General features: G+C 42.5%; 2 protein-coding genes across 16 annotated transcripts in view; both read left to right on the forward strand.

Moving 5' to 3' along the window:
• Positions 1-27319, forward strand: part of LOC138792403 (protein mono-ADP-ribosyltransferase PARP4-like) — a 226246-nt gene that overhangs the window by 77269 nt on the left and 121658 nt on the right. The gene's annotated exons all lie outside the window — the stretch shown is intronic.
• Positions 14889-27319, forward strand: part of LOC138792406 (protein mono-ADP-ribosyltransferase PARP4-like) — a 41690-nt gene continuing 29259 nt past the window's right edge. The window contains exons 1-3 of one of the 3 annotated variants that reach the window (XM_069969795.1): positions 14889-15105; positions 16346-16438; positions 26137-26169. In XM_069969795.1, the coding sequence (XP_069825896.1) occupies positions 15040-15105; positions 16346-16438; positions 26137-26169 (192 nt within the window). In that variant the 5' untranslated portion in view covers positions 14889-15039. The remainder of the gene's footprint in view (positions 15106-16345; positions 16439-26136; positions 26170-27319) is intronic. The other 2 variants (XM_069969792.1, XM_069969793.1) reach the window with 2 other exon arrangements.

The raw sequence follows: 27319 nt of genomic DNA on the forward strand, positions 1-27319 counted from the left end.
CTGGTCCCTCTGTACCCGAAAATGACTGCTGCGTACCACAATAAATGTTCCCCTTTTTTTAAAATCTAGCCTAAGGTCGAAGTTTGCACTTTTTTTTTACCCATTTTTGAATGGCTGTAAATCATCAAAAAACAAGCAAAAGGTGTATTCATTTTATAGTTTTGTGTATTGAACGTAAAAGCAGAGCATCCAATTTTGCTTATATACATGAGGTTTACATCTGTAAAATTAAGTGGCAAGCTTTTTTGGGTCAATATTTCCAGTATTTTTTGCAAAAGAAGCTGAAAAACTGCTATACTTTTGCATTGAAAAAGACGTGTTTTTTTCCTGGATTAAACTATAGCTAAAAGGGGGGTCCTTGTCCGGGATAGGGAGTTCAAGCTATCTTTATTTGCGGACGACATTCTCCTGACATTGCGTAACCCCACTACGTCCCTACCTAACCTCCATACCCTCCTACACACCTATGGCGAACTATCAGGCTACAAAATAAACACAACAAAGACAGAGGCTCTCCCTATAAATCTTCCCACAGGGCAGGTAGCCACCCTTAAATCCTCTTACCCCTTCAAATGGAAAGACCATAGTATTAGATACCTGGGTACTAACATCACTTCAACTTGCTCTTCCCTTTTCCGCCATAACTTCCCCCCGCTCTTACGTGAGGTCACAGCCAAGTTAGCTAAGTGGACTACCCTCCCCCTTTCTCTGCTCGGTCGTGTAGCTGCGGTAAAGATGTCCGTCCTTCCAAAGCTCCTTTACCTATGGGAAACCCTACCTGTCCCTAACCCTAAGATGTTTTTGAAGACTTTTCAGAAAATCATAATGAGGTTTATTTGGGGAGGCAGACGTCACCGTATTCCCCTTCGGGTTATGACGACTAAAACAGTGGCCGGGGGTCTGGGGGTCCCAGACTTGCAACAGTATTACTGGGCGGTACATCTCAGACGGGTACCGGCATGGTCCTCCCTACTTCCACACACTAAGTGGATGTACCTGGAACGGCTATGGATGGCCCCTGGTCACCCCAACAGCACGCTCTGGAACCCTGACTCCCCACCTCTGCCCAGGGACTCTTTGGGCCCTATGAGATTGACCGCACGGATATGGGAGGACACGTGCTCCCTGGCCTCCCTTAGGTCCCCCTGCTCCCTATTAACCTCTTTCCTCTATAACCCCTCTATACCGGCAAGTATGCAGGCAGAGGTGATAGCCCCTTGGTTACAGGCGAAGCTTTTTCATTTTGCCGATATAGTGGACCCCCTTCAGCGAACCCTTCTCCCCTTTCAAACTCTGCGGGAGCGATTCCATCTCCCCCTTCGGGCTTATGGCCTTTACGAAGAGATATCACACTATAAAAGCACGTTCTGTCCAGAGGACAGATTCCCCAAACCTACCTCATTTGAGTGGATGTGTAAGACTTGTGACTCCACCAGAGGACTCATATCCTCCATATATGATATCATCTCTCGACCACCTGACAGACTTAGCCAAGCTACCCTATATGGTTAAATGGGAGGAGTACCTCGGTAGAGAGCTACCACCCGAAATCTGGCAGATAGTGTGGTCCCAGGCGTCGAAGTCTTCTGCATGTGTTAGCTACAAGGAAAACCAGTACAAAATAATGATGCACTGGTACCACACTCCTGCCTTACTACATAAGCTGTTTCTACAGGTCTCAGAACTATGTTGGCGATGTAACTCACAGTTGGGTACTATCCCCCACATCTTTTGGGACTGTGATAACTTGATACAATTCTGGAGGGAGGTGAAACTTCTGATACGCTCAGTGCTGGGAGTGGTGGTTCCATTAGATGCTTCCACGTACTTACTGAATATTCCCCCTAAGAATCTCCGCAAACATGGAGCGCGCCTCCTCCTACACATCCTAACAGCCGCTAAATGTACTATAGCAGCGGCATGGAAAACCACTGACACTCCTTCTAGCCAGGCGCTGATCGGCAAGCTTAGAGATATCAGGAGGATGGAGTACCTCTCTGCTCTGAATGCCAATGCAGTTGAAAAGTTCGGCCTGGTCTGGGATCCCTGGGACGCCCTCTACCCGACAGCCTTCCCCTCCTAATGTAATACCCCTTAGTCTCATGTCTGTTTTTGTTTTTTATTTTGGTCCGTGTTATTTGTTTTATGTAGTTTCTATGTTACACAGGAGTTTCTGTTGCTTTGCTCCGGGTTACTATTTCTTTTATTTTGTGCTTTGTTCCTGCTCCTTATACGGGATACTTCAGTCTGGGGTCATACATTTCGACATCTACATTAATTCCTGACCTGGTAGATCTTATACATAGCATTCTTTCATCATGGGGTGACATTGAACCCACGTGAAATTGTTCCTCCTGTATGACCACCAATGTTCAAGGCTAACTGTATCCTTGTAATGTTTGTCTTCTAAAATGGAAATCTTGTAATAAATAAACAGTTTATTAAAAAAAAACTATAGCTAAAAGATTAGTAAGGAACATGGCATGAGACTTAATATACCAAATTAACAGTTCATTTTTAATAATTTATCTTCTACTATTTTGTCTTCAGCCTAGGGATAGAACTCCACTCTTTCCCCCTTTACTATTACTTAATGTAAGTACATGATTACTTAAGAGTAAGTACATTTTTTTTATTTTGTTTGTTGATTTTTTTGTGGTGGTAGTGATTTTGTACCAAGTGTAAGGCAGTGTTTACACTTTGTGATTTTTTTTGCAGTTTTGTTCCAAATTACCAGAATATCACGATAAAACAGCAGCATTACCATTATAGAAATAGTATTTAAAAAAAAAAAAAAAAAAAAAGGAAAAACTTATTAAACATTTTTTTTCTTTGTCCATTGTGGGTTTTTTCATCTTTCCAGGAAGAATAGCGCTGCATGCTTTAATATTTGTCAGATATGCAATACATTCTACTGCAGGCCTAGGGATTTATATTGTGCAAGTCAACAATAAATGTTACGGGCCGCACAAATGATTGATATTGTTTGTGCCGTGTACAGGCACTGCAAGCGAGCAACGATTTAATTGCTTGTCCTTTGTTTGCATACTGGACGTACACGGGCCCCATATCAGACTGTGTAAAAGGACCCTATCTCTATTAGAGCAACGGCAGGTCTTTTCTACACTTCATAATTTTCCAATATGTTCTTTTTCTGTTTGGATTCAACTTCTGGTTTACAGGGTAAAAATATAAACTAAAATATTATGTGGGACATTTATAAAGTGTTGTAAATTGGATATTCTGGAGTAGAGGGGCCAGATGCAAATACATTTTTCGCATCCGGCCCCACTGTCCTGCTTGCTTCAGCGGGACGGAGAGGTTTCTGCGTGGGCCGCATTTAAAAATTTTTTTGCCGGTGTAGGTTCCACTGCATGCGCACACGGCGGGAGGATCCAGTGTGCACAGGATTTATGTAGAAACATTGAGCCTCGACATAAATCTAGCAAGCCCCTGTGTTGCGGGGACATTTTTAAGCCTGGCATAAAAATGCTGAACTTCATAAATGTCCCCCTATGTAAGAATCCAGCCTTAGAGTAGGTTCACACATACAGGACCCACAGCAGATTTGATGGTGCAAATCCGCAGATTTGACTAAATAACTGAACACAGCATCAAATCTGCTTCAGACCCTGTACGTGTGTACACACCCCATTTAGTAGATGGCCCCCTATGTGATCCCCCTATTGTATATGCCCCTCTCTTGTGTATTCTCCGTATTGTAGATTGCCCCTATTGTAGCTGACCCCCTCCTGTGTACAGTCATGGCCAAAAGTTTTGAGAATGATACAAATACTAATTTTTACAAAGTCTACTGCTTCAGTTTTTAAAATGGCAATTTGCATATACTCCAGAATGTTATAAAGAGTGATCAGCTTAACAGCAATTACTTGCAAAGTCAATATTTGCCTTGAAAATGAACTTTATCCCCCAAAACACATTTCAACATCATTGTAGCCCTGCCTTAAAAGGACCAGCTAACATGGTTTCAGTGATTGCTCCATTAACACAGGTGAATGACACCACTGGACACTTTAAAAGAAGGCTGGTGCTTGGCATCATTGTTTCTCTTCTGTTAACCATGGTTATCTCTAAAGAAACACGTGCAGTCATCATTGCACTGCACAAAAATGGCCTAACAGGAAAGAGTATCGCAGCTAGAAAGATTGCACCTCAGTCAACAATCTATCGCATCATGAAGAACTTCAAGGAGAGAGGTTCCATTGTTGCCAAAAAGACTCCAGGGCCCCCAAGAAAGACCAGCAAGCGCCAGGGCCGTCTCTTAAAAGTGTTTCAGCTGCGAGATCGGGCTACTAGCAGTGCAGAGCTTGCTCAGGAATGGCAGCAGGCAGGTGTGAGTGCATCTGCACTGTACACTGTGAGGCGGAGACTCTTGGAGCAAGGCCTGGTCTCAAGGAGGGCAGCAGAGAAGCCACTTCTCTCCAGAAAAAACATCAGGGACAGACTGATATTCTGCAAAAGGTTCAATGAGTGCACTGCTGAGGACTGGGGTAAAGTCATTTTTTCTGATCAATGCCCTTTCCGATTGTTTGGGACATCTGGAAAACAGCTTATTCTGAGAAGACGAGGTGAGCACTACCACCAGTCTTGCCTTATGCTAACTCTAAAGCACCTGGAAACCATTCATGTGTGGGGATGCTTCTCAGCCAAGGGAATCGGCTCTCTCACAGTCTTGCCTAAAAACACAGCCATTAAAGAATGGTACCAGAATGTTCTCTAAGAGCAACTTCTCCGAACAGTCCAAGAGCAGTTTGGCAATCAACAATGCTTTTTCCAGCATGATGGAGCACCTTGCCATAAAGCAAAGGTGATAACTAAATGGCTCAGGGAACAAAACATAGATATTTTGGGTCCATGGCCTGGAAACTCCCCAGATCTTAATCCCATTGAGAACTTTAGGTCAATCATCAAGAGACAGGTGGACAAACAAAAACCAACAAATTTAGACAAAATGCAAGCATTGATTGTGCAAGAATGGACTGCTATCAGTCAGGATTTGGTCCAGAAGATGATTAAGAGTATGCCAGAGAGAATTGCAGAGGTCCTGAAGAAGAAGGGTCAACACTGCAAAAATTGACTTGCTGCATTAACTCATTCTAACTGTCAATATAAGTTTTTGTTACTCATAATATGATTGCAATTATATTTCTGTATGTGATAAAAAACATCTCACAGACACACATAAAAAAACAGAGGGCAGCAGATCATGTGAAAATATATTTGTGTCATTCTCAATACTTTTGGCCATGACTGTAGTCCCCCCCTATTGTAGATGGGCCCCTCCTGAGAAGTCCCCCTTTAGTACATGGTCGGGCTTCTCTAAAGTAGATAAGTATAGTAGAATCTCCCACACACTCCGCTGTCTAGTCTTCCGGCACTGGACAGTACATATTACAGATGCTGCCTGCACAAGAAGTCCCGCTCACCTGTCAGTGACCCCTCAATTACGTGTGTGCAATTGACTTCTTATTTACATGCTACTGGCTACTGCTACTAACCAAAATACTATAGGGGACAGTTATTAACTCCTGCATTTAGTAGGTCCGGACCTTAAAAATGCATCCGCAGCGCCAAGGCTCCCAGGATTTATGAGGCGCAGTACTTCTACATAAATCCAGAGTACGCCAGCTGGCGTAGGTTTCTTTAAAATTTTTCCGCTTGAATAATGTTAAATCCGTTGGATTCAAAGGCCGCAGCCCCCGTTCCACCCCCTCCTCGCCCCCCTGTGACCACACAACAAGTGTGTACGAATATATTTATTTGCATCTCGCCTCTCTATACCCAAAAATGGCCGCTGCGCACCAATTAATGTTCCCCTTTGTGTTATTCTAGCCTAAGGTGAAGTTTGCACTTTTTTTTACCTATTTTTGAATGGCTGTAAATCATCAAAAAAGAAGCAAAAAAAGGTGTTTTCATTTTATAGTTTTGTGTATTGAACGTAAAAGCAGAGCATCCAATTTTGCTTATATACATGAAGTTTACATCTGTAAAATGAAGTGGCATGCTTTTTTGATTTAATATTTCCAGTATTTTGTGCGAACAAGGCTGAAAAAACTGCTATACTTTTCAGACATTTTTGCATTGAAAAAAACGTGTTTTATTTCTGGATTAAACTATAGCTAAATAATTAGTAGGAACATGGTGTGAGACTGTGATTTATTTATTTTTTACTCATTTATTGTGTTTGTTGTATTTGCTCCTGTGCCTTTTATGACCCAATAATATATCAAATTAACAATACATTTTTAATATTTTAACTTCTACTATTTTGTCTTCAGCCTCCATGCTTTTTAGAGTTATTTGAAATAGAATGCCCTGATGACTTAAGCGTAAGTACATTTTTTTCTATTTTGTTTGTTGACTTTATTGTGGTGGTGGTTTTGTACCAAGTGTAAGGAAGCGTTTACACGTTGAGATTTTTTTTGTTTTGTTCCAAATGACCAGAATATCACGATAAAACGGCAGCATTACTATTATAGAAATTGTATTTAAAAATAGTAAAAACTGTTGTTATTAAACATTTCCAAAGAAATAAAAAATAAACTCCATTGCCTTAAAATTGGCCTTTTCTTTGTCCATTGTGGGTTTTTTAATCTTTCCAGGAAGAATAGCGCTGCATGCTTTGATATTTGTCAGATATGCAATACATGCTACTGCGGACCAAGGGATTTATATGGCACAAGTCGATTGTTATTGTTCATGCCTTGGCCCTTGTTTGCATACGTACAGGGGCCAATATCAGACTGTGTAACTTTACCTCTGTTACAACAATTGCACAGGTCTTTTCTACACATTACATGTTTCCAGTATGTTTTTTTTTCTGTTTTGGTTCCACTTCTGGTTTACAGGGTAAAAATATTAACTAAAATATTATGTGGGACATTTATGAGGTGGTATAAATTGAATATTCTGGAGTAGAGGGGCTATATGCGAATACATTTTTTGCATTGGGCCCCACTGTCCTGCTTGCTTCAGAGGGACGGGGAGGGGTTGTAACCGGGGTTTTTGTGTGTGCCGCATTTAACATTTTTCCGCCAGTGTAGGTTTCACTGCATGCGCATACTGGGAGGAGCCAGTGTGCACAGGATTTATGCAGAGGCATTGCGTCTCTACATAAGTCTAGCAAGCCGCTGTGTTGCGAGGACATTTTTAAGCCTGCTGTTAAAAATGCTCCATTTAATAAATATCCCCTTATGTATGAATCCAGCCTAAGGCTGGGTTCACACTACGTATATTTCAGTCAGTATTGTGGTCCTCATATAGCAACCAAAACCAGGAGTGGATTAAAAACACAGAAAGGATCTGTTCACACAATGTTGAAATTGAGTGGATGGCCGCCATATAACAGTAAATAACGGCCATTATTTCAATACAACAGCCGTTGTTTTAAAATAACAACAAATATTTGCCATTAAATGGCGGCCATCCACTCAATTTCAACATTGTGTGAACAGAGCCTCTCTGTTTTCAATCCACTCCTGGTTTTGGTTGCAATACGAGGACCACAATACTGACTGAAATATACGTAGTGTGAACCCAGCCTTAGTGTGGGTTCACACGTACAGGATCCGTAGCAGATTTGATGGTTTTGCAGCAAGATCCGTTGCAATCCAAGGTCCTGGCAGCTGGGCGGGAGAGCAGGAAGCCAGGACCCTGTGCAGCAAGTCGGATTGAGGACGGGTGATGTATATGCAGGCAACGTGGGGGTTAAGGGGGTAGTGATTTACATACTCGCAGTGGTCTAAAAGATCCACTGCAAGTATGTATTCACATAGGAGCTGCCAGGACCTTAGATTGCAATGAATCTCGCTGCAAAACTCGCAGCAAGATTTCCCCTGCGATCCGCCCTGTGTAAAGCTGCCCTGAGGCTATGTTCACACAGCGTAAAAGTACGGCCGTTGTTGCCACGGTGTGCAACACTACCTATTCTTGTATGGGATCCCGGCCGGAGTGTACACACATCGTATACGCTCCGTATACGATCCCATGCGGCGCCGCAAACAACCGATGTGTCAGTTTTCTGCGGCTGCAATTCAGTGAATTGCGGCCGCAGAAGGACCTGTCAGTTCACACAATAAAGCGAGCGGCTCCATTATGCGCTATGGGAAGTTCTGATACGGGTGTTGCGCCCGCATCAGAACACTGCAGCCGGAAAGGTCATCCTTTGCAGAGACCGGCCGTTCCGTGACCCGGCCGGGTCACAGAACGGCCGTTTATTTATAAAGTGTGAACATAGCCTAAGGCTGTTTTCCCACTTTATTTTTTGCCCATTTTTGAATTATAAAATAACTGTAAATCATAAATCATCAAGCGGAAAAAAAGGTTTTGTGTTGTATAGAATTCAGAGCAGAACAGACAGTTTTGCGTACACACATTGAGTTTGTATTTGTAAAAAGATGTGGCACACCTTTTTTAGGTAAATATTTTTAGTATTTCGTGAAAAAGTGGCTGAAAAAACGGCTATACTTTTTAGTCATTTTTGCATTGAAAGACTTTTTTTTGGGGATGAAGCTACAGTTAAAAATTTTGTAGGAACAAAATTTTGTAAGACTCATTTATGATCTGTATCTCCTGTACCTTGTATGACTATAGGTATAGACTGGATAATATATTAAATTAGTACGCAAATTTTAGATTTTACTATTTTGCCTCAGTTAGTTTATTTGAAGGCTCTTTGGTAGAACACCCCGATTACTTAAGCGCAAGTACTTTTTTTTTGTTTGTTCATATATTTTTTTTTTTTTTTGTGTTGGTGGTGATTTTGCACCTAATGTTTGTAAAGCGGTGTTCACTTGACCCTTCGTCTATCTTACAATGATTTCTGTCTCATCCCTGGTACTGCGTTGACTCTCCTGCTGATGACACAGCTTGCTGACCACATTGACCAGTTCATATAGGTCTAAACATGTATGATTACTATATAAATACAGGCGGCAAAATAACAGTCATAAACATATATTTATATTTCAAACTAGAAACCTGAAAGCTATTCTTAAGGGATTAGTATTTAAATGTGTAACTATGAAATTTTTCTTTCAGATATCAAGCAACAGTATGCCAGCGATACAGAAATCAGTAAGTTACTTTCATTTTTTTTTTTTTTTCAAGTGTCAAGACACAGGGGTATATAAAGAGAAGGGCATTATGCATAGAAGTGTCATGCGGTTACATCTATCCATATTCCATATCTATAGGTATTCCATAACTAGTACAGAATATAATATATAGGTAGTTTGTATAGTTACTGTCAGTACAACTGTGAATGCCACTCTGGACTATAGTAAATGTATAACTTATGATATGTGTAAAATAAGTAATGCAATATGGTTATAAAGTTAAAGGGGTACTCTGGCATTGGGGAAGTTTTCATATAGTGCCGCAGGTATATAGAAAATAATAAAGATGTTATGCTTTTCTCTCCTTACTCCCCCGAGGTTCTCCTGCCGTGTCTCTGTGTCCCCACTCACTGCAACCCCCACAGACGAACCGTCTCTGCAGCCAGCCAGCTCAGCCAATCACTGACCACTGCGTTGTCTCATTCTGGCCAGTGATTGGCTGAGCAGGCTGTCACTGCCGAGATGATCACATTTTATGATTATATAATATGTTTTTTGCATTTTGTTGCATTAAATAAATATTTGCTTCAATAGAAAAGCAGAACCTAATATTTGGTTCAGAAACTTTGTAACTTTGTAACACCAGCCGTTATTAAATTAAAAAAATACATTGCATTGATTTAACGGAATCCTGGCCGGAGAGTATACACTCTGTGTACACTCCGGTTGGGATTCATTGCGGCCTCACAAAAACTGACAGTGCGGACAACGTAAAGTCCCGCCAGACTGACACTGGCCATTCTGTGACACGGCGGTGTCACAGAATGGACAGTGTCATGCGCTCTGTAAACCCGGCCTAAAACAACAAATCTTAAGATAAGCCGATTTATTGCCTTTCTGTGGTTATTGATGTTATTTACATGGGAATGCACTCCGCATTAACCCTCCCCTTAACAACTATAACCACCCCAATAACTAATAAAGACAAGAGACAATTTATTTCAACTTGTAGAATAGATGGTAATTGATAGGTTGATTATCTGTTTAATATCAATCTAATGTATAATTATACTCAACCACAAGGAGTATGTTACACGGGTGACATTCTCAGCAGCACCTGCAACAGTGACTGCTGCACATTGTACATTTATAGATTTACCTTTGTGCAGAGGGTCTGGAGCTTCTATTTGAAAAAAATAAATAAATTTAAATCACGGTGCCACCTAGACGACAGTGTGAATGCCACTCTAGACTATAATAAATTTATTATACACACACACAGTGTCACAAAGTGGGATGTAGATTTCAGTGTTGGACTGAGGAGCAGAGAGATAAGTGCAGCCTCAGTGACACTGTCATCCAGGCGGCATCAAGGTTTAAAATTTGTTTTCTACAAAAAGAAACCCTGGACCTCCCGAACAGAGGTAAACGTCTCAAATGTAATCACAGGTGACAGAAAATTTTCAAAATCTGACCCTTTGCTCTTTCGGTTGAACTATATAATAATTCTGCATTATTTCCATGTGATAAGTAAAGTATTTGTTACTTTGGGACCTGACCCATGGCACCCTCTCTCCCCAATTTCCTCAAAATCTCAAAGAACTCATAGTACCCCATGCTGCCATAGCATACAACATGTCACAGAACGTCCGCTGTCTTACAAAGTGTGAACGTGGCCTAAAACGGAAGCAGATTGAGCCAGCGATGGGCAGATACTACAAGATGAGGCAGATACTTGGCAGTTGTCTCTGAGGTGCAATACATGCTGGGAAATTTAGTTTCTTTATCGGCGCCATCTTGGATATAGATCAGCTTTTAGAAAAACATGTAGCTAGGTTTGGAAGCATTTCATTTTTAGCTCTTGGGTGGTATACTCCTTTAAACTTTTATTATGGGATGTATTTATTTATATTTAAAAAACAAACAAAAACAAAACCCTTGTATAGTCCCCAAGGGGACATCTCTAAGCAATAACTGTATTGTTAATAGAGATCAATGAAATACCTATGTACTGCATTGATCCATTATCTCAGTACTTTATTGCTTCAGCCTGCTGTTGGCAGGCTGAATGAGTCTTAGTTATGCTGCGTTTACATGGAACGATTATCGTGCGAATTCGCACGATAACGATCAAATTCGAACGATAATCGTATGTGTAAACGCAGCGAACGATCAAATGACGAGCGAGAAATAGTTCATTTTGATCTTTCAACAACTTCTCAAATCGTTGTTGATCGTTCGCAAAAAATTTGCAGATTGTTCCGTGTGAACAGTCGTTCGCCGATTTAACCAAAGTGAATTTTCCGTATATAGCGTACTGTCTAAACGCTGATCGTTATGAAAAAAAGATTGTTACTCTGACATCGTTAATCGTACAATGGGGCGAATTATCGTTTCGTGTAAACGTAGCATTAGCCAGCCTTGTTAGGTCTAGCAGAGGCTTCTGGCTGCACTGACAACAGATTGGCTCCCATGATCTCATATACGTTAATGAAAAATCTCATGGTGAAAAACAACAGTATTTGGGAGAAAAATATATTATAAATATCTTGGGGAGTTGGGAAATCCAGAAGACAAACTTCTTTTCTTGTTTCCATGCAATATTTTGGCCTTGTCAGTTTTTCTTACCAATCTGGCGTAATTCTGGTACAAATTGTGGGGTACTGTAGTTGCTTGAATGGAAAACATTCTCTGCACCTGCCAGGTGATGTCATATGGACCCTGTGTAAATTAGTAAATGACTGCGCCGTTGCAGTATCAGCTGCCCCGATCTCACTGATAAATCTCTGCAAAAATGTTTTTTGTCCACAATTGGCCTGACACTATGTGGGAACCCAAATAGAATAAAAAAAAAATTAATCTGATCTTTTTTTAGTAAACTTTTGCCAAAACAAGGATATGCAGATATGTCTGTGGTGTAAAATTATGTTTAGAATCTGAACTATATATAAATAAAGCAAACATTAATGTGTAAGATGCAACAGAGTGGGACTGTAAATGTGGGTCATTGTAATGTCACAGTGCAACCATCTGTGGTGAAAAAATTGCTTCCGCTACATTTTATATCTATATATGTGTGAAATGTTGCTAGACACTCAGACTCACTTATTTTCTGGCCAGTTGTGATAGATTCTATCATTAGTTCTAAAATAAAATAGCAGATGGTGGAGCTCTCTATACTAGAAAGAACTCGAGGTCAATAGTGTATCCTGTACCAAGAGATAAAAACTAATCACAAATATAAAAGAAAAATGGTAACTAATCCTCTAGAGTACTTGCTTCAATGAATAAACAGTTTTAATCAACACCATAAGAGTGTATATATATATACACAAACATACACATATAAAAATGTTGTAATCAATGTAGTTAAAAGATTATTAAAAAGCCCATAATTAAAAGATCATGAATTGTTGGAGCCACTAGGTATATACCTGTGTTGAACTTAGAAGATAAGCATATATTCACACGATGCGTTAATGTTCCACAATGTCTGTTAGAGGTGATATAGCAATGGTGAAATTTGGAGGTATCGATAGCTCCTTAAAAGTGCAATATTGCTGAAAAAAGGGTTGGCGTGGTACGCCTCTCACCGGATCGATGTTATTTCAGCCGTATCGTGGATACTGTGTGGCTTGTAGTGCGCCGGAGGATCCTCCGCTCCGCATTGGAGACCGCTGCTATCGGATAGAGCTGTATCGGCTTTAGATGTATGGCTGCCGGATCAGCGTGCAGCGTCTTCACTCCTGTTTAGCTGCTGTGGGTTGAGCTGGAGTATGCAGAGTGGCGCTAACAGGTTTGTTGTTTCGCGGGAATCGGCCTGTCAATCATCCGTGCCGTTCTTGTTGTAAGTGCTTGTCAGGCTTGCGACATCAGATATAAATGTAACAAGTTGACTTGTAGTGATTTGTTAGTTAGCTAAACGCGTTTCAAGGCAAAACCAGGGCCTCTTCCTCAGTAGCTGGTATATGTAGTGCAATGTTGCTCTTTTATAGTATTTCAGATAATCGAGTCAAAATCTCAGGGTTGGACTTGATGGATTCTTGTAAAACACGGAGTGACCCATTAGGGTTTTATGTCCATCCATATCCTCCAGAGTCCAGAAAAGTTATATATGTGGATAATTTAAATCTCAGATATAATGTATCTGGATATCATCCAATAAACAACATATATAATGTAAAAATGTAGAAAAAATGCATATTTTAGGGAAAAACGCAGTATTATAGTAATGTAATGTGAACTGATGTTTATGACAATATGTTTTAAACTTATCTAGATACAAATCTAATGTGACATTTTTTCGTAGATAGACAGGAGAGATGAGCTATAGATAATTATAAACAATGTAAAATATAGACAATAGATAAATATGATTATTTATACATGAAATCTGAAACCAGTATTATACAGTACATGATAACAACAGTATATAGAGATGAGATATTGTACTTAAAAAATAGGAATATTACATATCTGTATTTTTGATAAATTTTAAACACATAAAAATATAAAAATATGATATCTGAACGTATGATAGTATATGTGGAGGGAGGGTGTGGATCGCAGGGGTCATAGTCACGCTGGTAATTAAACAGCCTGCTGGCTATGCCCGTGGGAACCAGACGCTCCCCCCGTTACAGAAAACCAAAAATTTCCAATTCTGAGTTCAGTTCCTTTGGTTGCAGGGACTCAAATTCGTATATTTTACGTGATTCTGCCCTCGACATTTGTGCAATAAAATCCCCCCCTCTCCAGTTTCGCTTAACACTTAATAATGCTGTATATGATAGTTGTTTTGGGTCCCCAGAATGATGTTCTGAAAAATGTGCTGATATGCTTCAGGTTTGACAGCTGCACTTAGAGGCTTAATTAGCCGGCGCGGGACCGGCTGCACGTGTCAGCAGGGATCAGCGCCGTTCAGAGCAGGGTCCCGGCGGGACCCCGCTCTGAACACCCCGAGCGGCACCATGACGTATCAGATACGTCATGGGTCGCTAAGGGGTTAAGGAGCTATCCATACCTCCAAATTTCACCATTGCTATATCACCTCTAACAAACATTGTGGAACATTAACGCATCGTGTGAATATATGCTTATCTTCTAAGTTCAACACAGGTATATACCTAGTGGCTCCAACAATTCATGATCTTTTAATTATGGGCTTTTTAATAATCTTTTAACTACATTGGTTACAACATTTTTATATGTGTATGTTTGTGTGTGTGTGTATATATATATATATATATATATATATATACACTCTTATGGTGTTGATTAAAACTGTTTATTCATTGAAGCAAGTACTCTAGAGGATTAGTTACCATTTTTCTATCATTAGTTCTGCTGTAATAATTTACTAAGTCCTGTACAACAACTTGACCAAGCGTGTGTGTATCACGTATGATGACAATCCCTATGGAGATACTACATATCTCAAAGAGATGTTTGACTACGAATCTCCTACTTGTATGTATGTATTGGTAAGCTGGTTTTAGGCAGAAGTGTTAGTACCAGATCTACAGCACACCTTAACAGACTAGAATACAATGTGATTGAGGAGCTGTCCCATAGACTCATGCTTCACAGCTGAGTGCAGGCTGCACAATGTCCCCTAACAGCTTCTGTATGTCCCACTACAGGGCTCTTTCTTTGCACCTACGTTCTCATCACACTGCACATGTGCAGTACAGCACAGAACAGACTAGCTGTACTGCATGTGCGGCGTGATGGGAATGTACGACTACACAGGTGTGAGGGAAGGCGCTTTTTCTTATCCTGAAAATCCATACATACAATGCATCAAACATGAGAGTAATTGATTATAAATTGGATTATTGTGTTTTTTGTGTAGCCTGTGGACAGTGTGTGTGAAATACTTAAGGATAAGGAAGCCCCAAGTGGAGGAACAAGTAGAAGAACAAGACATTTTGAATCAGCAAGGATCTGCAGGGCCGCAGAAATGGAAGGCATTTATTCACAACAGCGGACAGAAACAATGTCAGGAGTAATGTCCCCGGGTTCTCCAGTATGTATACTTTCGTGATATAATGCAAGTAAAATTGCAAAGTGTTCCTGAAGACAATTGATACACAGTGCTGCATCGTGTTTGTAGTGTATGTCAGAAGTATGTAAAAAAACCATTGTTCTAGAGTATACGTTAAAGCCTCTGACATACAGGTATATCGCTGTGTGGGTATACAATGAATTATAATCCACAGCATACATTTTTTTACAGATTGCCTCTGTATTGGATAGCCTGGATGCCTTAACTGTTCCATACAGTAAAAAAAAATGTATGCTAGCACATTCCTCTCTAACACGAGAAAGGGACATGTGGTGTATAGTATGTGGGATTAATGGGCCCCATAGATGCTTTCAATGAATACACAGGGGGAAAAAAACTAATTAAAAAGTATTATGGAAGTTCCATCAATACAATATAAAACCATGTTCCCACATAGTAAGACACCGGCCATTCCGTGACCCGGCGTATTCATGGAACGGCCGGTGTCAGAGAAGATCATCCCGGCCTGTACTTCAGATGATCTTCACTGCTGCTAAATTCGGATGCGGTTGCATTGTGTGCACTGACAGTGAATAGCGGCCACAGAAAACTGACATGTCAGTTTCTTGCTGCGCCGCTAGGGATCCCAGCTGGTGTGTATACTATGTGTATGCACTCCGGCCGGGATTCCTTAGAAGGTAGCACTACGTAAGTTCCGTAGTAATCACAAGTAATTGTTACAATGGCTGTGATTATTACGAAACCTATGTAGTGTGAACATAGCCTAAATGGTTACTGGTTAGTCCACCCTCACATGTAACAGAACACGCCCAAAATAATAAGTCATTACAGTGCTTCTCCAGGGCATTACTAAATAAGCAATGGAGTACACATCAGAGATGGGCAGAGAGAGAATCGCCTTATTTTGCTTTCACCTGTAGACTGATCACTACTGGAATAAAATTAAAATCGTTCCTCAAAGCAGCAATGTATAAGGTTAGTTCTGAGAAGTTTGTTAGGATGCGGTGAGTCCGTAGCATCATCATTAACATGTGCCGCTCACAGATTGAATGACAGCCAGGCCTCACAAGTTTCATTACTGTATAAGTTCCCACGTTTTAGTGAACTGCTAAACTACATATATATTTGCTGAAGGCAGACAACCCAGTGATTGTATCTGCATAGACGTACAGTTGACAGTACCCATGGGCTTCGCATTTCTGATGATTTATAAATCATAGATATTATTTTTTTTGCACAGCTTGTACACAGGTTTCCTGGTGGTTCTCCTCCTCCAAATTGCGATTTGCCAGCTGGACCAATGTTCCCGCAATTTAGCTACAGTGCCTCTCTGGTATGTATACATATCTGTTCACATATTTAATATATTTCTGTTACAATTTACTACATGATGAGCGCTCATAAGGATCACGGATGCAGTGTACATGAAATCAGAAGGCTTATTTCCATTAACATAACCATAATAAATACACACAGACAACTTGTTGGTAGTAACTAGCCACAATGTATTATTAAGGCTTTCCTAATTATTAAAGTGTCACTGTCGTGAATTTTTTTTTTTGCAGAAATCAATAGTCCAGGCGATTTTAAGAAACTTTGTAATTGGGTTTATTATCCGAAAAATGCATTTTTATCATGAAAAAGCAGTTTGAAGCTCTCCCCCCTGTCTTCATTGTTCTCCTATGGAGAGAGCTAAAGAAAAGACCAAAACAGGACAACAAAGAGTTAATCTACAAATCCCTCACCTGATATCTCTTGGGACCATCACCAGTGACCTGTCTGAGCTCGGATTACAGCTGTCACCCAGCTCCGTGCCTGTAATCCTCTGTTATCTGCTTTCTGCTGCCGGCTAACTCCCTCCTTCCTCCTCCCCCCTCCCCTCTCCCTAGAACAGACAGGGGACGTCTCCTGCAACAAGTCACAGTTTTCAGATTTTTCAGAGTGGATGAAAAAGAGGAAGGAGGGGGGGACCTGGGAAAAGGCTTTTTACATGCAGATAATGGCAGATTTGGCTAATAAACCCAATTACAAAGTTTCTTAAAATCGCCTGGACTATTGATTTCTGCAAAAAAAAAAAAATACGACAGTGACTCTTTAAATATATCAACCATAAATCTTTTCAAACTGAATAAATTTTCAAACAACATTTCCTGAAAATTTCTTAAAGAGCCAGTCCATAGAGCATGTCTCTGTGACCATGACCCCTCTAATAAAACATTGTGACATAAGGACTTTAAGGGCCCTATTCCACCGGACGATTATTGTTCGCATAATGGTTAACGATAAACGACCGCTGTTACGAAAGTAAAATCGTTCACCCATTTACATCAAAAGATAATCGTTACTTATGTTCGTTCTTGCGGTCACCTTGTCGTCGCTATTGCGTTCGTCACTACTGCGAACGACCGAACGACTTCTTATTCAATGCGAACGATTTGCGAACAAGCAACGATAAAAATAGGTCCAGGTCTTATTAAACTATCAACGATTCTCGTTCGGTCGTTAGTCGATAAATGCTATTCAAACTAACGATTATCGTTTAGATTCGAACGATTTAACGATAATCGTCCGGTGGAATAGGTCCCTTAGACTAAGGGAGGGGGGGGGCGCTTCTTTAGTGTTCCACAGGCTGACTGAGCTCCAGTCAGAGAACACCGGTATAAATAGCCAGCTCCTTTTCCCGCTCAGGCCACTCCATCCAATCACAGCTGTTGTAAACATCTGCCCCGGTAACCAGAACATCTGCCCAGAGACCAAAACACTTGGAAACAGTGATGTCATCACAGCTGCAGGCCAATTAGGACCCAGCTTTCCTTCAGAATAGGCACCTGTATTGATACACAAGAGAGAGGAGGGGGGCAGAGAGAAAGAGCACAGACCAAGGCAGAAATATCCAAGGCCCATGACTTGGGCATAGGGGAACTTGCCAGTATATACTGTATATACAGTGCACAGTACCTCTTCTTCTGTCCTGTATGCTGGATGTAACCCTCAGTGTATATACATACAGTGCACAGTACCACCTCTCCCTTTCTGTATGCTGGATGTAATCCTCAGTATGTGCACTTATTTTGCATAGTTTATATGTGCCTGGTTGAGGGAGGAGTTTGGTGGCGTAATTTGGTTATAGGGGGCCCGGACACATTTTTTTGCCCTATGCAGTCTGTGTCCGCCCCTGGAATGTACAACAGGTACCACAATAAGAAGGCCCTTATAGGACACTGTAGATGGAGAGTAGTGGCTCTTAGAATGTAAAAAAAAAAGTTACCTGAATATAGGCATGCACTGTTGTACAGCTAAACCTCTTGTCCCACCAGTCAATATGACTCAAATTATGCCCCTATATTTACCTTGGAGGTGGAATGTTTCACCACCATGTTATGTGATTTCTAAAATGTGAAAACCCAATAAAACAGTTTAAGGGTCTGTTCATGCGTACAGACTCGCAGCGTAAATCTCGCTGCGAGTCTGTCAGGTCCTGGCAGTTCCCTGTCACTACATACTCGCTGTGGTCTGAACGACCGCTGCGAGTATGTAATTCTGATGCCCCCTTAACCCTTTCTGCTGCCGCCCGGCTCCCGCTCCACTGTGTCTGTATACATTACCTGTCTCCTGCACGGGGTCCCGGCGTCCTGCTCTCCCGCCCAGCCAATCAGTGGCTGAGGCTGGGTAACGCACTGATTGGCTGGGCATGAGAGCAGGATGCCGGGACCTCGTGCAGGAGACAGGTAATGTATACAGACACAGCGGAGCGGGAGACGGGCGGCAGCAGAAGGGGTTAAGGGGGCGGCAGAATTACATACTCGCAGCGGTCGTTCAGCAAGATTTACGCTGTGAGTCGGTACGTGTGGACAGACCCTTAAAAAAAAAAAAAAAGACGCAAAAATAAAATTTATCTGGTCCTGAAGGTGTTAAAAGGAGTCAAAAGATGTTTATACAGTTCCTATACATATTCTGATGGTGATCTCCATAGTTTTTTTTATTTTACCTGCAGTATATACTGCTGGATTATAATAATAGTATGTAATATGTTTTGACTGTGACCTCTAAGGCCTAGGTTGAAATGAAAATGTCTAGTGTTGATGTCATTGTATTTTCTTCAATTCCTCTGGACGAAATAACTAGTTTATGATAATAATTATTTTTGTATATCACACATTTCATTTGCCTGGAATACAGGAAATTAGATGATTACTGTTCTATTCAGCAGCTCAGCAAAAATGTAAGGCTATGTTCACACTTGTAAGAGTGCGGAGTGGAACAAAGCCTATTCTGCTATGGGATCCCGGCCGGAGCAAATATACATCGTATACGCTCCGGCCGGGATCCCGTACGGTGCCGTAAAAAACTGACATGTCAGTTTTCTGCAGCCGCAATTCAGTGAATTGCGGCCGTAGGAAACCCTGTCAGTTCACACAATGAAGCGAGCGGCTCTGGCTGTGCTGTGGGGAGTTCTGATGCAGGCGCGCACTGATGTGCCTGCATCAGAACACTGCGGCCATAAAGTACTGAAGTACCGGCCAGGATGATCTTTGCAAAGATCGGCCGTTCCGTGACCCGGCCGGGTCAAGGAACCGCCGGTCTCTTACATAGTGTGAACATATAAGCTTCTTAACAAGTCGGGTGTCTGTCCCTTAGTCAATGTCCCTGCATTAAATATATAAAGAAAAAGAGGGAATGTGCCTAAAACGTAACTTTTAATTATGATGATTAAAAAACACCACAAATTGTGTACCCATCACCTAGTTACAAATTTTAGCATAGTTGGTTGGATAGTCGCATATCCGGAGTGCGGACTCAACCAAAAATAGATATAAATGAACCATATAGAGGCTAGATAAGCCCCAAATATAATGCGTTAGCATCGTATTCTCCCAACGCGTTTCTGCCACTAGTTATCGCGGCGTCATCAGGGGAGTATATCAGCGCCAATGCCACAGTGGTGGAGATTAGCGCTTGTAATTCAAAGTTCAAGCACACCCAAGAATAAGGGTCCGTAGCTATGTATAAGCTATACGCCTAAATACATGCAGGGTATGCAAAAAACGGGCTAAACAGTGTGCATAAGGTCATACTTTGCCGCTCAGCGGCTACTCACTGGCCCTTGTCTAAGACCAAACGGGGTGCGGTACACAGGAAGCACTGCAATAAAAACAACATACAATTACACCTCTGAGTCTAAGGTGATTGTTATGTAGGAAGAAAACATCCCTGGTGGGTTACTCACTGTGTGCTCCCGGACCCAAGAGGGACTGCACTTAGTGGCTGCAATGGCAGCACTACAGCAAAAATCTAGGGTGTGAAAACATAACCATTCAATAATGATGCTCACAGCCCTGGAGTGTGCTATCACCTCTAGTACAGTCTCTACTCACTGTTTCCCCAGCACGGTCTCCGGATACAGAGATAAGTCAGCGTCTGCTTTGGCAGCGAACTGACTGAGCACGCCGGCGCTGACTTTAAATGCCGCGTCCGGCCCACACCATTGCGTCAGAAGCGCGCGCCTCCAGATGGGAACGCCCCCCGCGTCATGTGACTAGGACGCGTCACTGTTTGGGCGGGGAGCAATCCATCCCGCTATGGTGAGGGAACGCCTACGCTCGGTCACGTGACTCAACGGCCACACGCTCGATGCGGGACGCCCCCTCCCTGGCAGGTCCTACGTAATGCTCAGCAGGAGTGTCAGGTGAGCGGTGGGGCGCCGCTGTCCAGGTCCTGAACCAGGTGCTGTGCTGCGTCAGGTTCATTGGAACCATGCGCAGCACCATGTTAACTGGCTATGTAAATGTATCACTGGTATGTTAGAGAGGCATTTCCTGGGCCTAGATATTGTTAGAGAGGCAAAGGAGAGTACTTAATAGTGTAATTCCATCCATAACATTGGGATAGATGTCTAGTGTGACTAATACAGCTAGAACTTGGTATCTATCTATGTTTATGTGGAAATTAGGAAAGCGAGGGAGACGGAGTGGGGGGGGGGGGAAGGGAGGGGGGGGGGAGGGGGAAAAGGCGGAAGGGGGGGGGAGGGGGGGGGGGGAAAGGGGGAGTGGCGACTCCGAAGTCGGCTACGGGAGGAGAGAAATTCTGGGGTCAGGATACATCGATGAGAACTACGGGGCAAGAAAAATGTAGTATTCAACAAACTCTGCATCACATGGCAACGGGTCTATTCTTGCCCTGATAAGTGCTATTGTAAGCCCTATTCCTAGGTGGGGTGGCCGCCCTAAAAAGGGCGGTCCCACTCTGGAACCTAGACTAAATCAACCCTATTGTGCCACCTATCTATCTGATGGACCTAGCTTATTGGTCTACTAAGACCCTCCCTGTCTACCTAAACAAGCCATCAGAGATCTAACCAGCCAAGGGAGGTATAGATAATGAGGCGAGGCTGGAGTAGACGGGTGAAATAGGTGTTTAGTAGGTATAGGGAGGGGGAAGAGGGGGGAAAAGGGGGGGGGGGAAGAATCTAGATAAAGCAGGAGTAATTCTGATGTTCATTAATACCTTCTGGTGCAATCGTGTGTAGGATATAAATCCATCTGCATTCTTTTTGCAGGAGAACCCTGTCCATATCCCCTCCCCGTGCCGACCTCTGCAATAACTCCACCCCTATGAACGTGAGTTGTCCCGTGCTCCCTGCTTGACATGAATTCACATAGTCACCTATCACCGGAACCACAGTCACGTACCTGGTTGAATGCCAGGAGCACTATAGGTTGCTACAAATGTGGGCACTGTAAGGCATGTGCAAACGTCATGAAAACAACCACATTTAGCAGCAACAGAACTAATCAGACATGTAAGATCAAACAGTTCATAAATTGTAGCTCCAAAGGGGTTATTTATTTGGTGACCTGTCCATGCACAGCCCAATATGTAGGCAAAACTCTCAGGGAACTACGAAAGAGGGTGCTGGAACACTTGGGGGACATTCGTAACCATAGAGATACCCCACTGGCCCAACATGTGAATTCATGTCAAGCAGGGAGCACGGGACAACTCACGTTCATAGGGGTGGAGTTATTGCAGAGGTCGGCACGGGGAGGGGATATGGACAGGGTTCTCCTGCAAAAAGAATGCAGATGGATTTATATCCTACACACGATTGCACCAGAAGGTATTAATGAACATCAGAATTACTCCTGCTTTATCTAGATTCTTTCCCCCCCCCCTTTTCCCCCCTCTTCCCCCTCCCTATACCTACTAAACACCTATTTCACCCGTCTACTCCAGCCTCACCTCATTATCTATACCTCCCTTGGCTGGTTAGATCTCTGATGGCTTGTTTAGGTAGACAGGGAGGGTCTTAGTAGACCAATAAGCTATGTCCATCAGATAGATAGGTGGCACAATAGGGTTGATTTAGTCTAGGTTCCAGAGTGGGACCGCCCTTTTTAGGGCGGCCACCCCACCTAGGAATAGGGCTTACAATAGCACTTATCAGGGCAAGAATAGACCCGTTGCCATGTGATGCAGAGTTTGTTGAATACTACATTTTTCTTGCCCCGTAGTTCTCATCGATGTATCCTGACCCCAGAATTTCTCTCCTTCCGTAGCCGACTTCGGAGTCGCCACTCCCCCTAGCACACTCCAGGGCTGTGAGCATCATTATTGAATGGTTATGTTTTCACACCCTAGATTTTTGCTGTAGTGCTGCCATTGCAGCTACTAAGTGCAGTCCCTCTTGGGTCCGGGAGCACACAGTGAGTAACCCACCAGGGATGTTTTCTTCCTACATAACAATCACCTTAGACTCAGAGGTGTAATTGTATGTTGTTTTTATTGCAGTGCTTCCTGTGTACCGCACCCCGTTTGGTCTTAGACAAGGGCCAGTGAGTAGCCGCTGAGCGGCAAAGCATGACCTTATGCACACTGTTTAGCCCGTTTTTTGCATACCCTGCATGTATTTAGGCGTATAGCTTATACATAGCTACGGACCCTTATTCTTGGGTGTGCTTGAACTTTGAATTACAAGCGCTAATCTCCACCACTGTGGCATTGGCGCTGATATACTCCCCTGATGACGCCGCGATAACTAGTGGCAGAAACGCATTGGGAGAATACGACGCTAACGCATTATATTTGGGGCTTATCTAGCCTCTATATGGTTCATTTATATCTATTTTTGGTTGAGTCCGCACTCCGGATATGCGACTATCCAACCAACTATGCTAAAATTTGTAACTAGGTGATGGGTACACAATTTGTGGTGTTTTTTAATCATCATAATTAAAAGTTACGTTTTAGGCACCTTCCCTCTTTTTCTTTATATAGTGTGAACATAGCCTTAGACTGTATCCCAGCCCTCTGAACATGGAGCATCATGTCATTTGCACATATGCTTTTTTTGATGGATCCCATGGTCTTGTATTCCCTGGTAACGTGTGCCTGGCATCGATTGACAACGGTTATCACCGTATGAAAATATATAAAAATACATTCACCTCTTCCATATTTTTGGCACATTTGTAACTTTTTACCTTCTAAGAGTGGTAACTCTTATTTTTTCATATACAGCCATATGAGGGCTGATTTTGCAGGACCAATAGTAGTTTTCAAAGACTTCATTTCATCATAAAATGACACAACAGGAAAAATAATATTTGTAGGCTGAAATTAGAAAAAGAAAACAAAAATGTTCCAGAAAATAAAAACAGAATATATAGAAAAATGTTCCAGGATCTCTAATCAGTAAAGACAAATCAGAGTGATACATTGTTTAATGACTTTGGAGCCCTTTAATATTGGGGGTGAGTACTGTAGACTAAAAGAATGATATTTTGTAGGTCTGATGTCAGTGGTTCCCTACTGTATGGGTTGTGGTATTGTGCACTGTACAACATTTGATGGAGCATGTGTGGCGTGCACTGCTCTGGTAGTGTTGTAGCAGCTGCGACCGGTCACTTGCTAGATGGTAGAGTGGGACTCCACTACAATGGTGGTTGGTCGGTGGAGTATAGCTCAGCCAGATAGTATAGCGTTGTGACACCAGTGCTGAATCAGCACACAGGTATGAAGCACACCTGCTTTTAGTTTTTTTTTTGTTACTGGCTATACTTGTCCCCAATGGTTGGTGACCTGCTGGGTTGTGATGGGTCCCTTGGGCGCTTATCACGGTGGCCCGGAGTGGAGTTATGACCCACCCAGACTGTCAGTACCGCCGCCCACAGAAAAGGGAGATGACCCAAGGCCGTTGTACGGACGCTGCTGTGTATGTGCTAGTACAATAACCACTGAGTCCCGGTAAAATAAATAAACTCTTCCTTTACTGACTAATACGTTGGCATACAAGTAGACAATCACTTTGGACTTGACATGACTAGATCTGCACCGAGAACTGTAGAGGTAGGGAACGTAGAGTGGCAGTGCTGACTTGGTTGCGTGCTGAGAAGAATAGAATGAGTTCAAGGGAGTGGAGAAGAATAGTTCGTGAGAGTTCAGAGTAGTGAAGAGGAGTTTGTCTTGAGAGTCCCAACCCAATGTAGTACTGTGCTCTGCCGGAAGTTTAGAAGAAGTAGAAGAATACTTGAAAGAAGAATACCTGTGACCATGTTTCGACGTGTGTCACGCTGTAACCACCTGTCGCACTACAGTGTTGGGTGGACCCGTCCTACTAGGGTGACACAAGCCCCAGTCCTAGTTACCTGAGTTGTGCAAGGTGTCCAAAGTTACCTGGTTTCACCTGCATTGCAAGATAGAGTAAGTAGGCTCTTAGCTGCTTTGCTCTATCCTGATCAATTCCTCTAGCCTGTAGGATACTGTCCTGCACTGTGTTGTTCACGGCGTGGGTTTGGGTGATCCCTGACTTGTCCTCTCTGTTGGTGTTTAGCACTGCATTAGAGGTAAAAGTATTGCTTTAAAGAAGGAAAGTCTCTGTGTCTTCCATAAGCGTCTGTCTACCACCACAATCCAGACTAGACTACGCTGGAATGACTACTTGTCCTTGACAGGGGAACTGGCAGAGCCAGGGCCCAGCTTGACTACAGCAGGGGCTGTCCAGTCTTGCGTCCTCTCTCTACAGAAACTTGACTTGGAATGACTAAGTGTGGATCTACACTTCCTCTCCCCATGTGACAACTTCCTACAGGGTGTCTAACAGCTCCCGTGAGTGGTGGAGAAAAGAGTGCAAGAAAAAAGGATAGAGATAGGTGGAAGAGTAAAGCAGCTCTCATTGGTGTGTAGATCATAAGCAAAACAATAACCCTTAGTTCACTACAGCCGTGCAATATACATACATGAATACACATACTACTGACATCTAGTTGCAAAACTTATACATGACTTCATTACCACTTCACTTTGAATTACAGGCTTTTGCGAAAGGTGTTCAGACTAGTAACACCCGTGGTGGGACACCGCACAGGCTCTTTGTGAATACTTATGTAACAAGGAGGTATAATAGGGCCTCATACAAATATCTGTGCTGGGGCAGGACAGCTCAGTGATTGGCTGAGTGCACCATCAGTGTGCAGGGACCTGGGGACCTGAGCAGGAGCATGGCTGGGTAAGCATTTACTGTTTATTATTTTTACCGGCATGGCAACTTAGCAGCAAATGCTTATCTGGCCACACTCCTGCTCGAGTCTCCGGGTGCCTGCTCACTGAGCTAAAATGATACAGAGTCTCTCAGAGGATTTGCTTGAAATCTTCGAATTTGTTATGTGTGAACGCACCCTAAGGCTGGGTTCACACTACGTAAAAACCATGGCCGTATTTCATAACACCGTCCGTAGTTGCGCAAACAACGACTGTTATTTGTGAAATAACAGCTGTTGTTTGCGCAACTATGGCCGGTGTTATGAAATACGGCCATGTTTTTTACGTACTGAGAACATAACCTGAAGCTGAAAATCAGCTTTTGGAGAAAATACTCATTACTTATGTTCTACTGCAATTTGCCTTGTTAGCCAAATTACAATAAATTAGTCAACTTCTATGGATTTACTGTGTTGTCTCCAAAAAGAAATTACACTGATCTATTGCATATATGCCTATAATGCAATGATTTATATATCTGTATATTTTTATTAGAGAGAAAGATTTTTGAAGTCAACAGAACGTAAGGTAATTTACTTTAGATTCCCAGTGGTTCTGGGGTTTAACCAATTAAGCCTAAAGCGTACCTGTCATCAAGTGTCTTAACAAAGTACATGCAGGCATGCATGGGCAGTGTCTGTAATCCCTAATAGAACCTTTTTTATTTTTTCAATCTTTTGCCTTGACAACAATAAGCCCCATGCCTCTCCTCACCTTATTTATAGTTCTTGTAAACTCTGTGGGTTTGTATAGGAAGTGATGTCATCTGCCCTCACAGCCTGCCAACTATGGGCAGTAGAGGAGGAAGTGATGTAATCTGCCCTCACAGCCTGCCAACTATGGGCAGTAGAGGAGGAAGTGATGTAATCTGCCCTCACAGCCTGCCAGCTATGGGCAGTAGAGGAGGAAGTGATGTAATCTGCCCTCACAGCCTGCCAACTATGGGCAGTAGAGGAGGAAGTGATGTAATCTGCCCTCACAGCCTGCCAACTATGGGCAGTAGAGGAGGGTTTCCTTCATTCTTCATGATCTAATGCTGTCTCAGTAAAGCAAATTATCATCTAATACAATAAAACAGCCTTAATGTACCATAACCACTAAAAGCATAATTACTGCTCCCATAATGACAAAAATATCAGGGCATGATAGGAGTTGTAGTTGTTTAACAGCCCCAGACTGTGATACATTAATTTACATATGGATATTACTGAGTTGTGCTCCTGACTACTGCACTACAGCTGTTGTGGCATAATAGAAATAATATTGCTGCTTGCATAAAAGTAAAATATCCACTCATCACTATAATAAAATAGAAACTTTGCCAACTTGTCTCTGTCAAACAAGACCATTCATGCACCGCTTACACCAGGGCCGCCATCAGGATTTTCGGGGCCCCATACAGCCAAATTGTCTGGGCCCCCCCCCCACTAACAAAAACTATGGAACATATCTTTGACTCAGGGCTGGCCTTGAGGGGTGCGACCTGTGTGGCTGGCACAGGGCACATCACTCCCGGCTAGCTGGGGCGGGGATGCACCGGCAGACAAACAGCACACTTAACTTACAAATTAAAATTAGATGTGCTGTCTGCTGCTGCTGTGCAACTACAACCCCCAGCATGCCTGGTCAGCCGCTGCATTGCAACTACAACCCCCAGCATGCCTGGTCAGCCGCTGCT

Source organism: Dendropsophus ebraccatus, chromosome 5, assembly GCF_027789765.1.
Source record: "Dendropsophus ebraccatus isolate aDenEbr1 chromosome 5, aDenEbr1.pat, whole genome shotgun sequence".
Lineage (NCBI taxonomy): Eukaryota > Metazoa > Chordata > Amphibia > Anura > Hylidae > Dendropsophus > Dendropsophus ebraccatus.